This window comes from Cydia strobilella, chromosome Z (genome assembly GCF_947568885.1).
Source record: "Cydia strobilella chromosome Z, ilCydStro3.1, whole genome shotgun sequence".
Taxonomy (NCBI): Eukaryota; Metazoa; Arthropoda; class Insecta; order Lepidoptera; family Tortricidae; genus Cydia; species Cydia strobilella.
The window spans coordinates 22,890,602-22,904,651 of NC_086068.1; the positions used below are offsets into that span (position 1 = coordinate 22,890,602).

At 37.0% G+C, this 14,050-nt stretch overlaps 1 protein-coding gene across 1 annotated transcript in view; it reads right to left on the reverse strand.

Annotated features, from left to right (window-relative positions):
* The window catches only part of LOC134754462 (triple functional domain protein), a 364,706-nt gene that overhangs the window by 213,012 nt on the left and 137,644 nt on the right, over positions 1 to 14,050 (reverse strand). The window contains exons 24-26 of the mRNA XM_063690796.1: positions 5,877 to 6,137; positions 5,441 to 5,602; positions 1,623 to 1,705 (exon numbers count right to left, since the gene is read on the reverse strand). Coding sequence (XP_063546866.1) covers positions 1,623 to 1,705; positions 5,441 to 5,602; positions 5,877 to 6,137 — 506 coding nt within the window. The remainder of the gene's footprint in view (positions 1 to 1,622; positions 1,706 to 5,440; positions 5,603 to 5,876; positions 6,138 to 14,050) is intronic.

The following is a 14,050-nucleotide window of genomic DNA, read 5'->3' on the forward strand; positions in this document are numbered from 1 at the left end:
ATAACCCTACTTTCTGTTTAAGTCGCAGTCGAGTAAAATGTTGATATTGGAGTAGAACGTGTACAAATGTATATACAAAAGTGGAATTCATATTCCTCCAACTTTCATATTAAGAGAATATCCCCTGAAAGGGTATAAGCGCTAAATCTGGATTCAGCTATTATTTTCTATAACAAGATGTATTTTTTACGCAAAGTTATCTAGGACTTTTTTGTGTAGAATTTAATAAGCTTTAATGTTGCCTTACACCATATTTTCATAGAGAACGTATATTTAGAGTAAAACGCAAATTTCTCCAGGATGGTACACATTTTCCAAGATGGCTGCGATTCCTCGAGGTCCCCAAATGTCAAAAAGTGTGGACATGAAAAAGAGACCTTTAATTAACATACATACCAAATTTCATATCTTTGGAAGGATTTCGAGGTGAGACTTAATCCGATTGTGCTAAACAACAAATACTAAAAACAGAATAATATAAATATTTAAATGGGGCTCCCATACAACAAACGTGATTTTTTTCTGCTTTTTTCCGTAATGGTACGGAACCCTTCGTGCGCGAGTCCGACTCGCACTTGGCCGGTATTTTATTATACTTAATGGTATCAAATATAATAACCACCAAAACATACTCTGGTACCCTAAATAAAGAAATCACATTCACCAAAAAAAAAAAACTAAACCAAAAAAAATAAGGTCTAAAATTGGGACATTTCACGTCAAGCGGGCAGCAAAAAAATTGTCAGGTTCTGGATTTTGTTCATAGTTGGACTAATTGGACCTATATGTGAACTAAAAAATTTGGCATCATTACTTTTTTAATATATTGCTTTGTTAAAAATTTATACGCATTTAAAAAAACTACAAAATTTGAGGAACGGATTAAAAAAAATTATTGCAATTCTTTCAATGGATTTAATAATAAAAAAGTCTTGACTGTGTTTTTAAATAAATTAAAAGGTAAATCCGTGACATCTGTGGGCAGTTTATTAAAAAAACTTTATTTTAACAATACATTGGATTGAATTGGAACAATAGCAAACTAATACTTCCATCACTAAGATTAAAAAAGTGTCAAAAACAAGGTTTTTTTTTAAATAAAGTTTTTTAATAAACTGCCCACAGATGTCACGGACTTACCATTTAATTTATTTAAAAACACGGTCAAGACTTTTTTCCAAAACCATGCCTTCTATTCGACTAACACTATTCTATTTGACTAATATTTATCATTAAAACATATTTTAAGTGACGCAAACTGTAAATCTTAGATTTCAATTATTAGTTCAATTATAAGGTAAATACGCTTACCTTGTGTAAATCCATAATGCTCTCTCTATAAGTATAATATTGTATAAAATGTTGACTTACCATGTAATGATCATATTACGTTATGGTTAATAAATAAACTAAACTAAACTACACTAATCATTACAAACTGCGAAACATAGTTATGCAAGCGGTTTATTACAATGCATCGGAAGTAGATTTTAAATTTCCCTAATGTTCTGGCCTCTGTCTAATAATACTAGTATTATGTACTATTATGATGTCAACAAGCATGTTATAATGTAATGTTAGGTACCTATGTAATGAAGGTAATAAATAGCAAGTGAACTAACCTACTAGACCGCTGCGAGCTCGTGGGGCGCACTCGCGCGGGACTGCGGGGCGGCTGCTGCAGCACTCCACTGAAGTATGTTTCCTGCAACAAACTCACAATCACAAACCAAACATTCAATCATCTTATAATTCAACCACGACTTTTGACAACCAGAGTTACCGCATAATCTACCGAGTCGTACAGCTTTGACTACATTACCTATCAAATACGAAACACGAATTTGTCTTAGTCTTTACACACAATCAATGAATTTTCGATTTTATAAATATCTAATGAAATGTATGTGACATCTTCCAACTACATCGTTTGTATATTAATTAAGGACAAAATATACAACATTTAAATAATACTTTAAACAAGTGCTTTAGATAAGTTATACAAACCTGATAATTGGCATGCTCACAAGCGTCACTCGATAATTTTGTACTTATTTGTTGAACCATTAGTACAATATCGGAGTAAAGAGCATAATTATACAATCGTTTATAAATAGTTACAAACAAAGTGGAACTATTTATTTTTCTCAAACATGCAATGAAATTAAATCAAGTTTACAATCGGGTCTAACGCGAATTTATTCCCCGACCCTTTTGAATTTTTTAGACCCGATTGTAAATGTGATTTAATATGTGTTCAAAACGCGAAAGTTTTAAATGGTATAATGCAATGAAATATTGACATTATGTTCCTTAAAATAGGCTGCGAAGTGTCAGTGTTTCAGGTCTAACTAAAGGTATTTAATGAAACTTCATACATAAGTGCAGTGCAGTGCCGAAAGTCACTGGGATCACTTCGGTCTTGTTTCATTTCCATTTCACAGATATTTGTGACACAGCATCAAGGCATTCAGTCTTTAAAGAAAAAATATAGGCAGTATTTGCTTTATGGTTCGTAATGACATTCTGCCACTAACCCTATAAAAAAAAGAAACGATGTTTGCTATATTTTGCATTTTTATTTATATAAAATCGACATGAACATAATAAATATGACATTATTAACAAAATTCACTATTTTGAAATTACAAATTTAACTACACATAATAAACCTTTAAAATATTTCATTTAAATGTGTCTAAATGTCTACTCAAACACGCGTAGGTATTTTGTGAAGTAGGGTAGTTGACACATGTTGAATTGTATAACTAAATCTAGTTAAATAGATAAAAAATGTGCAGTTTATCACAATAGATTGGAAATTTAAAAAATATATGGGACTAATAAAAAAATACAAGACCTCAGTTTCAAAAAAAAAAAAACATTTTTTTTTAACTTTCAAATAGGAAAAAAAATAACGGTACCATTCGATTCCTTACATCTTATTTAAAAAAATATTGTACAGCAACAATATACATAAACGCAACATTTCACCGACATAATCGCAATTTCCTTGTTTTTCATACATCGGAACGCCTTCTAATCAGTGACACAGTGACGTCACGATGTGTTGCCATTTGTGTTAGAGCGTTTGCTCAGTAAAGTAGCGATGCCAGACTTTGACCATCATTTGAGACTTTTGTATTGCTTTAAGACAATGGGTCCCATACAGACATTTGATCCTCAAAACAAACCTGATTGACGGATACCATTAAAAAAATTGTCAACTAGCCTATTGTTATGGAGGCAAAGTTGAAAATGTTTCATTTTGTAATTCTGTTTTATAATAAATCCATTATTGTGCGTTGTTGATTTAGTTATTTAATGTGAGTTCCGTCGAAATTTTTTATTCAATATTAATGTCTGAAATAAATGATTTTTTATTTTATTTTATTTTATTGTAATCGTAGGAGTTGGAATTGGCAGCGTAAGTTGAATTTACTTTAAATAACTAGCTGCCGCCAAGTCAAAAGCGAAGTACGTATGCAATAGTCTGGCTTATGGCAATTTTCATATTTGAAAAACTAAGAAAAATGCCTACTGTTGATCAGAAATAGTTTTTGTGGCATATTTTAAAGAACTGAAAGTAACTATAAAATCCTCAACACTGTGGGAATTATACTCCATGCCTAAGGCAACGATGTATGTGAAGCATAATATCAACATAAAAGACTATGTAAACTTAGTGGCGAAAACGACAGTCAGACAAGGCGAAAAAATCTAAGATACATAAAAATATACGGGTAATAAAAATACACGTGTAAAATATACGAGTGATAAAGATATACGTATTGCATGTTTGAGAAAAGCACTATACATACAGTCCGTTAACTCTCAGAACGACATTCGTTTTTCGGGTAAAATCGCATGTAATCGCGTAATAGAAAATGACAGTCTCTTACTGATTTAGTTGCAATCCAACACCCATAGAGTGCATTCGTCTTTTCAGCCTTAAACTATATAAGAGTAGTTAATACCACCATAACAATAATATCACAATTTTCCAATAGATGTTATTATTTATTGTACAAACATAAAAATATAAAAACATAAATAATTAAATTAACTAAAAATATCTACATATATTTACAAGTAAAAAATGGGAGCTAGCTCGGCGCCGGATGGTAAGGTGCCCAGAAGGCTGGTAGCATTGCCACGCTGAATTGCGATGCCAATTCGCTGGGCAAGGAAGTAACCAGGCCTCTGGTCACCCGTAGCATCAATGAAACGCTTCGCTAGCTCCCTAAATATACAGTGTGCTCCGGGTCCGCAAGGCCCGAGCGTTTCTACCCCAAACGACTCAAACATGCAACCAGAATCAATGGCGGCATATTTGCGCCGTTTGAGGTGCTCGGCCGCTGCGGCGGCCGACCCACAGCCTTGGTCGAGGTCCCTGGAAGGTGGGACGGTGCAAGAGTATCGACGCACGTCGCGTCCCATACTAGGGGCCGGCCCAACTTAACAGGGGACAAGAGTCGTGCCGTCGGACCGTTTTCCGTCGTCCCTGGTCAGGCCTGTGGGCTCTAGGACGGCTGGTGCTCCGGCACTGGTAAAGGCCCGACGCAGAATGTCATTGATGCTGGCGTGGCGTGTGATGCGGCCCGCACTTCTGCTGCAAGACAAGCCATGCAGGCCCTTACCAGTGACAATGGAACCACAGTGGCAAGTGTGTGGGGCAACACATACAGATCCGAGTCGCAGTGCCATCGAAAGTCTAATTGTCTCATTGCTGAGAATAGTGCCTAAATTTTTGGAGGGTAAAGCGTGTAACCACGCCCCCGACTCCCACTCGGAACAAGCAAGGAGACGAGCACGCACCACGGGGCTGGTAAACGTTTCGTAAAGGTGGTCCCGTACCAGAACCAGAATTTTCCAATTGTATAGTTTTACCATATGAATTGAAATATGTGACTGGCATTATCAACTCTATTCAAATTTGTTTTCGAATTTTAAATTCTGATTCTATTTTATTTAGATTATGACAAAAAGTCAAATCGCAATATAGTCATTAACCGAATATTAAACATAATGAACATATTTAATAGATTTAAACATAATGTCATTAGATTAGGGCTTATTTTACATTGAGACAATAGGTATCCTTAACTTTTTGCGGTAAGTTTAAAACTTTTTGTGAGTTAATAAGAAAGCAGAACAGCTGTATCACCTTCGCGTGTTATCGCCGATACCCGATGTATCTTTCTAAAATCCGAAGGTCATTCTGAGAGTTAACGGACTGTACCTCGGCGTGAAAACGGGTTGCGGCCTCTACGTTCGGCCGGCAACCCCTTACTTCACGGGCTCTGTACTGTGCCTGCTAAGATTAGCTTACGGTTTTGGGAGTTCTTATTATACACGATTTTGTATGTATTTTGCCAAACTTATTTTAAGGACCAAACATGTCCAAAGGATATAATAGATTATTCGTCATTAGCGTTACCTGTATAACCTCCCTAAGACGGCGCACCCACGTCTGTTTCACTTCTAGCGAAGTAGCTTTGAGAACAATGCGACAGTCGCTGGCCATGGGCTCCCGCCCGGTCCATACCGAGAACTTGCACTCGTCGCCTTCAATGTGTTCCGTCACTCCCAGTTCAGAAGTCTAAAATGAGAAAACGCACTGCAATATTGAACATAATATGTTGTGGACGTTATATACCTACATATGAATATAACATGGGAATATGTCAAACATGAACCCATTTCCAGGCCGCATCAAATTGTAAGATTTTACACAAAATATAACTTTTTTTAATAATTGCGAATTTGAACAGTAATAATAAATAATTAGGTTGATATTCCCCTGACGCATAATATGTCAATACATAGTACTATGCCTGGAAACGGATTAATGTTTTTTAACAAATATAACTTACCATAAATTTAGTTTTATAAATATATTTGGCTTTGCCATGAGAGTCCTTGACTTCCTTAGCTAGTAGGAGGTGAAGATCGAAGAGAAATACCCTCCTCTCGCGACCTTTTTTGATGATTTGACGTAGATCCCACACATGGAAGGAGTCCTGGAGTACAACTTCGCCTAGGCTATCTGTCGGCACGTCGCATCCTTCTAATAATGAAAGGTGCATCGCATCATTAGCCTTTTTAGGCACGGAAAGCATGACTTCCAAACCGTCCTGTGAACAACAATATCCATAGTAATCAGTCAAACCGGTTGTAGACCGCGCCGCATAATTAAGACGTGTATACATAGACACGCACATCATATACTCGAAAAAAAATAGCTCTGGTTGATATACATAAAATGGCTTTCAAAACTATGGCTTTCGCTGCGTATTTAATTTACAATAAGCAAAAGAAATTTTCATAACAATCTTCATTTTACGACGATCGACCATATTCGGCAACTCTCGGCTGGTTTCGTTTCGGTGGTGCTACAGACCAAATTATTTGACGTAACTTAAATAAGTTTGTCATGTTGGTATACAGTTATTTCGGCGTTTTTCACTCGAAGTAAAATAAAAAGTGCTGTCAACCTTAGTCTATGCCCATACGAGTGGCTTATGCCATATGACTTATGTCTTAGTGGTGATGGTGATGTATGAAAGTGTATCATTTGTATTTTATTGTTTTAAATTTCTGAGTTTTATTATTCAGAATGGCTTTTACGGCTTTGGCAAACACTGTCATGCATGCGGCAGGTGGATGGCGAGAAGCGCCAAAAGTTAGATTCCATGGCCAAAAATACAAAGCTGATAGCAAGTTATATAGCCTATCAGTTCAAGGAATGTTGCGAAGGGATGGTGCCCGTAATAAGGAATGGTGGTGGTAGTCTCGATGTATGTAAATATGTATTTTATTAAGTTAATAATTACACTTCAATGATTAGAGATATAATCAATTCGGGAACTTATGACTAGGTATGCTTCAACTGTTACTATTTCTGATATTAACGTAACGTACCCAAAGGGTAAAAACGGGACTCTATTACTAAGACTCCGCTGCCCGTCCGTCCGTCCGTCTGTCTGTCCGTCTGCCACTAGGCTGTATCTCATGAACCGTGATAGCCAGACAGTTAAAATTTTTACAGATGATGTATTTCTGTTGCCGCTATAACAACAAATACTAAAAACAGAATAAAATAAATATTTAAGTGGGGCTCCCATACAACGTGATTTTGCTTAATGGTACGGAACCCTTCGTGCGCGAGTCCGACTCGCACTTGGCCGGTCTTAGTGCTTATCCTGTATAGCGTAGTGCATATCCTGCGTAGGTACGTTTGTATGAATAGGCCGTTTATGGGCTGTGGTCGTCCACTTTCGTTAAGGCGGCAATTAATCTAATGAACGTTTTTGCAACTGGGCTTATAAAATTAAATAATAATTTTATGTTAAATAAAGTTTTTAATAAATACGTGGATGAAAAAATACAATCTTGCCTTTTACCAAATCAAATCATTTATTGAGAAATTTGCGAACTAAAAGTTATCTAAATAACGGTTACAAATAAGTCCCTATGACAGCTATGAACCCTGGCAGGGTTGAATGCTGAACGGATCTATTACATAGTAAGGTCGGTATTTAAGTAAACATAAGACAAACCCTTTATTTGACTTACGCGAGCGGAGCCGGGGGCTCGTCTAGTTTTATATAAGTGAATTGCAAATGTTTTTGCCAAAAAATTCATTTATGGTACAAGCTTTTATCGCTGACTGTACTTTTCTTTCCACAGGCAACTTATACTCATCGAGACAATTCTAAAAACCCCAAACACAATTAGGTTGCGTTGTTTTATCACAGAGTTCCCATGGCCACCTCGTGTCTCCATCATCAGATCAGCTCTATGTACCGTAATATTGCATAGGATTGTTGACATGAATCGCGAATATATAACATTCTATGTTGTTACCATACATAGTTATTTCCTGTATTCCACTACCTAATCTCAGCATTACTTTGATTCATATTTGATTTAAAAAAAACATATGTAAGCCACATTTCTGTTACATGCATGCCGTGTTTGACTGTAATTGGGTGAATACTCAAGCAATCTTATTTTATAACTCGTCATTTATAAGTATTTTTTGTATTGCACCTGTTGGCAAATCTAAATAAATAAATAAAAACAAACATAGCAGGGCAGCTAATATTAGAATGCTTAAAAACATATTTTGTAAGTGTAAATATTCGTAACAAATTAATTAAAAACCGGCCAAGTGCGAGTCGGACTCGCGCACGAAGGGTTCCGTACCATTACGGAAAAAACAGGAATTTAAATATTTATATTATTCTGTTGTTAGTATTTGTTGTTATAGCGTCAACAGAAATACATCATCTGTGAAAATTTTAACTGTCTAGCTATCACGGTTCATGAGATACAGCCTGGTGACAGACAGACAGACGGACGGCGGAGTCTTAGTAATAGGGTCCCGTTTTTACCCTTTGGGTACGGAACCCTAAAAATCAGACGCCAATCAGAGAGCGTTACGTCACGGAGTGAGAAACACACACAGACAAGTTGTCAAACCTGACCGTATGTATCCATATGTCACCACCAAAAAGTTTGGATGTTCAAAAACCATTTATTTTTTATTTCGCCATTAGACTATTATACAAAAAATATTATTACACGCATCGAGAATGCATTGTCAGCTCAGTTCAAGCCGGAAAGAGGAGTGAGACAGGGCTGTATATTGTCTCCTAAGCTCTTCAATATCTATAAATACATGAATACATAGTACGCAAGGCCATCGAGAACTGGGACGGCGGCATATCGATTGGTGGGAAGACGATATGAAACCTACGCTATGCTGACGACACAACGCTCTTGGCTTCCGATGAGGAGATGAGTCGATTGTTCAGACGAATAGAAGCCGAAAGCATCAAATTAGGACTTCACGTCAACCATGCTAAGACCAAGCTGATGTTTGTGTATCGGAAAATACCTCCTCAACGAAGCTTAGAACTAAAAGATCTCGACTGTGTCAGCACCTTCACCTACCTCGGCTCACTTATATCTAGCGATGGTAGCTGTGACGGAGAAATTATCCGGAGGATTCAAATAGCGAAGGGAGCTATGGCTCGGCTAGATAAGATTTGGAAGGATCGTAGTATATTAAGACAGACGAAGAATAGACTTGTGCGTTCTCTCGGTTTCTCAATCTTTCTGTATGGTATGGAGACATGGACTATCCGAGCCAATTTGACCAAGCGTATCAACGCGTTTGAGATGTGGTGTTGGCGCCGGCTTTTGCGAATACCGTAGAAGGCAATGCGTACCAATCAGTCCATACTGGAAGAGCTGCGCATTAAACGCCGGCTGTCAACGATATGCCAGGCTCACTTACTTCGGACACCTCTCACGTCGTTCTCCGGATAGCCTGGAAAGAGTAATAATGACGGGCAAAGTTGAAGGCACGAGACCTCAGGGCCCTCCTCCCACTAGACGGTGTGCTCAAATTACGGCACCTATGCAATTAAAACTGCACGAGGCCATGCGCTTGGCGAGGAACAGAACCCTATGGAGGAACCTCGTCTTCAGCAGAAGGACATGATGTCACGATCCTCAGTATTGAGGGACCGACTGAAGAAGATTATTACACGATATAAAAGTATATATTTATTGATTATTAAATAAATAAAATGTTATATACTACGATGTTTCACTAAAAATGTTTTTAATTATTTGGTTGAATGGAATTATCATTGCCACGTTGGCTGTCGGAAACAGAAATTGTTGAAGTTGTTGTCGTCCACTCTCGTCTAAACAGACGAAATCTCGGTTGTGATCCCATGAAAAATATCGTTTAAGATGACATACATATTCATTACATTGAACTCGCAAAATACTGCCATAAGGCCGAGCACATGATTGACGCGACAGTATCTCGCCGCGAGATAGACTACCCGTCTTTTACTAACTGTATGAATTAAAGGGGGATGGGTAGTCTATGTGCTATGCGCCAATCATGTGCTAGGCCGACAGATCTAGAAGAAAAACACTGTCGGTATAAAGTAAGGTAGAAGTTCTGTAAGACTAAAAGTGGTTTACTACCGACTAAGGACAATGAATACAATTCATTGTCATCTCTTATAGTATTTACTACTAATCCCTCGCCCACTCCCCATAACCCATATATAAGGTAACAGGAAAATGCTTCGCTGGACTGATTAAATATAAAAAGTTCTTATGTTGTGTTATGACTAATTAAAATTTTCACAATGTTACTATAGTTATTCGCGCAATTCATTATATGTTTATGATATTTTTGTTAGCTCAGATTGGAAGCAAATGTTCATTCCAATCATACAAACACGAATATAAGCAAAAAACAAACTTTTTTAGGGTTCCGTACCTCAAAAAGAAAAAACGGAACCCTTATAGGATCACTCGTGCGTCTGTCTGTCTGTCCGTCTGTCACAGCCTATTTTCTCCAAAACTACTGGACCAATCAAGTTGAAATTTGGTACACATACGTAAGTTTGTGACCCAAAGACGGACATGTAACGTAAACAAATGAATTTTAAACATGGGGCCACTTTTGGGGGGTAAATGAGAAAATTAAAAAATAAAGTTTTTGAAACTATATCGTGTTACATATCAAATGAAAGAGCTCGTTATGAGAATCTCAAATATATTTTTTTTGGAATTTTAAAATAAATAGTTTAGAAGTTATTTGAGAAAATAGCCAAAAAATGACCATTTCCCCCCTTTATTTCCGAAACTACTCGGTCTAAAATTTTGAAAAAAATATACATAATACGTCTTTACCTAAAGATTACAGGAAAACCTATTAGAAATTAAATTTATTTGTTAAATGTTATTATTAAATTTATTTAACAAAAAAAAATTAAAAATGTGAATATGTTTTTTTCTGTGCCGGTTTTTTAAATAAACTCGATATCGCAAGTCTTAATTAATGACTAACAACAAAATTATTTTCAAAATAAATTAGTTTCAAATTTTTTTTAATCAGTGGCCAGTGTTCATGACGAACGTGCACGATTCTCTAAAGAGTTTGTAAGCGATTAGTTTTAACGAGCGGGTATGCGAGTAAATGTATAGTGATGTATTCAATTAAAAAAAACACCTTGTTATACCACAGATAAAATAAAGTAAATATATTCATTTGATAGCTTATTAAAGAGGCCTACTTTGTTGAAAAATCTGGAGGTGTCGCTGGCAAGACAATACTTTAAAAATAATTTTTAAGAAAAAAAAACCCTTCAAAGTTCACTTATTGTTGATGGTGCACTCTTATATTCCAGACAATGAAATTAAAAAGACAGCATCTTTTGCCTCATTATGTAGAAAAGGAGGTAAAACCACCCACTTTTCTAGTAGCATTTCGTTTTTGTAAGGGTCGCAGTTTTAACCTAACCTAACCTACTTTTCTGATAGCATTTCGTTTCTGTAAGGCTCACAGCTATAACCTAACCTAACCTACTATTCTGATAGCAGTTCTGTTCTGTGAGAATCGCAGTATAAAAAAAAAACAACTTTTCTAGTAGCATTTCCGGGTCCGGGTGTGGGTCCGGATCCGAGTCCGGGTCCGTGTCCGGCTGTCCGGGTCCATGTTTGGGTCAGAGTTCGGTCCGGGTCCGAGTTGGGGTACATGTCCAGACCCGGGTCCGGGTCCGAGTCCGGGTCCAAGTTTGGGTCTGGGTCCATAAGGAAGAGAACAAATCGCCAAACGCGAACTATGTGTCATTGAAGAGTTCCATTCTGATCATCATCAGCAGTTCCACTTCATCAAAATATGTCACTTTTTTAAATGTAAATGCTGGATTTGTTGATGAAAGTACAAAAATCACTATATGTATTCCTTTCACATTTGAGGAGTTCCCTCGGTTCCGCGTGGGTCTCATCATCAGAACTCGAGCTTGACAAAAATATGTCTTAAAAACTTAAGTTGCTTAACAAACATAAAGAAGAGGACAAATTGCCAAACGTAAACTATGCGTCATTAAAGAGTTCCATTCTGATCATCATCAGCAGTTCCACTTCATCAAATGACACTTTTTAAAATGGAAATTCTGGATTTGTTGATAAAAATACAAAAATCACTATATGTATGCCTTTCACATTTGAGGAGTTCCCTGGATTCCTCATGGATCCCATCATCAGAACTCGAGCTTGACAAAAATGTTTCTTGAAAACCTAACTTGCTTAACAAACATAACGAAGAGGACAAATCGCCAAACGTGAACTATGCGTCATTGAAGGGTTCCGTTCTGATCATCATCAGCAGTTCCATTTCATCAAATGTCACTTTTTTAAATGTAAGTGCTTGATTTGTTGATGAAAATACTAAAATCACTATATGTATGCCTTTAACATTTGAGGAGTTCCCTCGATTCCTCATAGATCCCATTATCAGAACTGCTTTTTGACCAAAACGGGACCAATCTGTATGTATATAATAATAATAATAAAGCCTTTATTTCCTTAACTTACAAAAAAATATTTACAGTTGTGTTTAGTTTTAAAGAGTATATATATCTAACTTAATAAGCTAAGGCCCCTTTCTGGGTATAGGCCTCCTCCAATAGTCTCCAGACTTTTCGGTCTCCTGCTTTGCTTTTCCAGTTCTTTCCTGCCGTATTTTCTATGTCATCAGCCCACCGTTCTCGGGGGCGCCCTTTACCTCTATAGTTGACTGGGCCAGACCATGTAGTAACCTTTTTCGTCCATCTATCGTTTGGTGCTCGTGCCACATGTCCAGCCCACATCCATTTCAGATGCAGGGAATGCTGTAGAGCATCTATGACGTTTGTTCGTTTTCGGATATCTACACATTTTTGTCTATCGCTGAGTTTGATGTTAAGTATGCTCCTTTCAATCGATCGTTGGCATGTTTGTATTTTTCTTTTGATTTTGTTGTCAAACGTCCAAGTTTGTGAGGCGTAAGTTAAGCTGGGCAATATACAGGAGTCTATAACTTTTTTCTTTAGTTTAAGTGGCAGTTTTGATTTTAGTATCTCTTTATATCCCCAGATTTTTTTCCAAGTTATATTTATTCTTCTTTCTACTTCGTCCAAATGTCTAGAGGGCTTGAATGATATTTGTTTGCCCAGATATATATAACTGTCTACGTATTCAAGTGGTGTTTCTTTGACTAATATAGGTACCTTAGATCTATTTGTAGCGACTTTCGTCTTTGAGGTGTTTAGTTGAAGCCCAATGTTTTCACTTGCTCTACAAAGGTCGTTTACCATTTTCTCCAATTGGACGGTGTTTTTGAAAATAATATTATATCATCTGCAAATCTAAGGTTTGATAGGTACTGCCCATTAATGTATAGTCCTTTTTCTTTCCAGTTTAGGTCCTTCATTATGTGTTGTAAAACTGCTATAAAAATCTTTGGGGAGAGTGGGTCCCCCTGCTTCACCCCTCTTCTTATATTGATAATGGGCCCTATTCTATCCAATTTTACACGGCTCGTACTTTTTCTATAGATGTCTCTGATTATATTTATGTACGTACCCGCCACACCTTGATGTTTTAGTGCTTGCCAAATGCTCTCGTGTGTTATTGAGTCAAATGCCTTGGCGTAATCAATATAGGCAAGATAGAGTGGGTTGTTAAATTCCTGGTATTTTTCTATCACTTGTTCTAAAGTATATATATGATCAGTAGTGGAGTATCCCGGCCTGAATCCGGCCTGTTCGCTTGGTTGGTGCTTTTCTATATGCGGCTCTATTCTTTTTTCAAGGCACATTGAAAACAACTTGTACAATGTGGGCAGCAAGCTGATCGGCCTGTAGTTACTAATGTCAGCTGGATCGCCTTTCTTATACAGTAGAATGATCCGTGATTCTGCCCAATGTTTGGGTACTATTTGCGTTTCAAGTATTTTATTAAATAGAATAGTAAGGGGTCTAGTCAGAACGGAAGTTCCAATTTTTAGAGCTTCATTGGGTATATTATCTGCTCCAGGGCTTTTTTCGTTTTTTAGGCGCTTTATATTTTTTTGTATTTCTTGGGCGTCGAATGGTGGAACGGCTAAATTTATATTAGTACATTCCTGCCGGACCTGGTCTATATTTTCCTTTTGTTCGTTGGTAGAGTCATCGTTGCTATAGAGCTT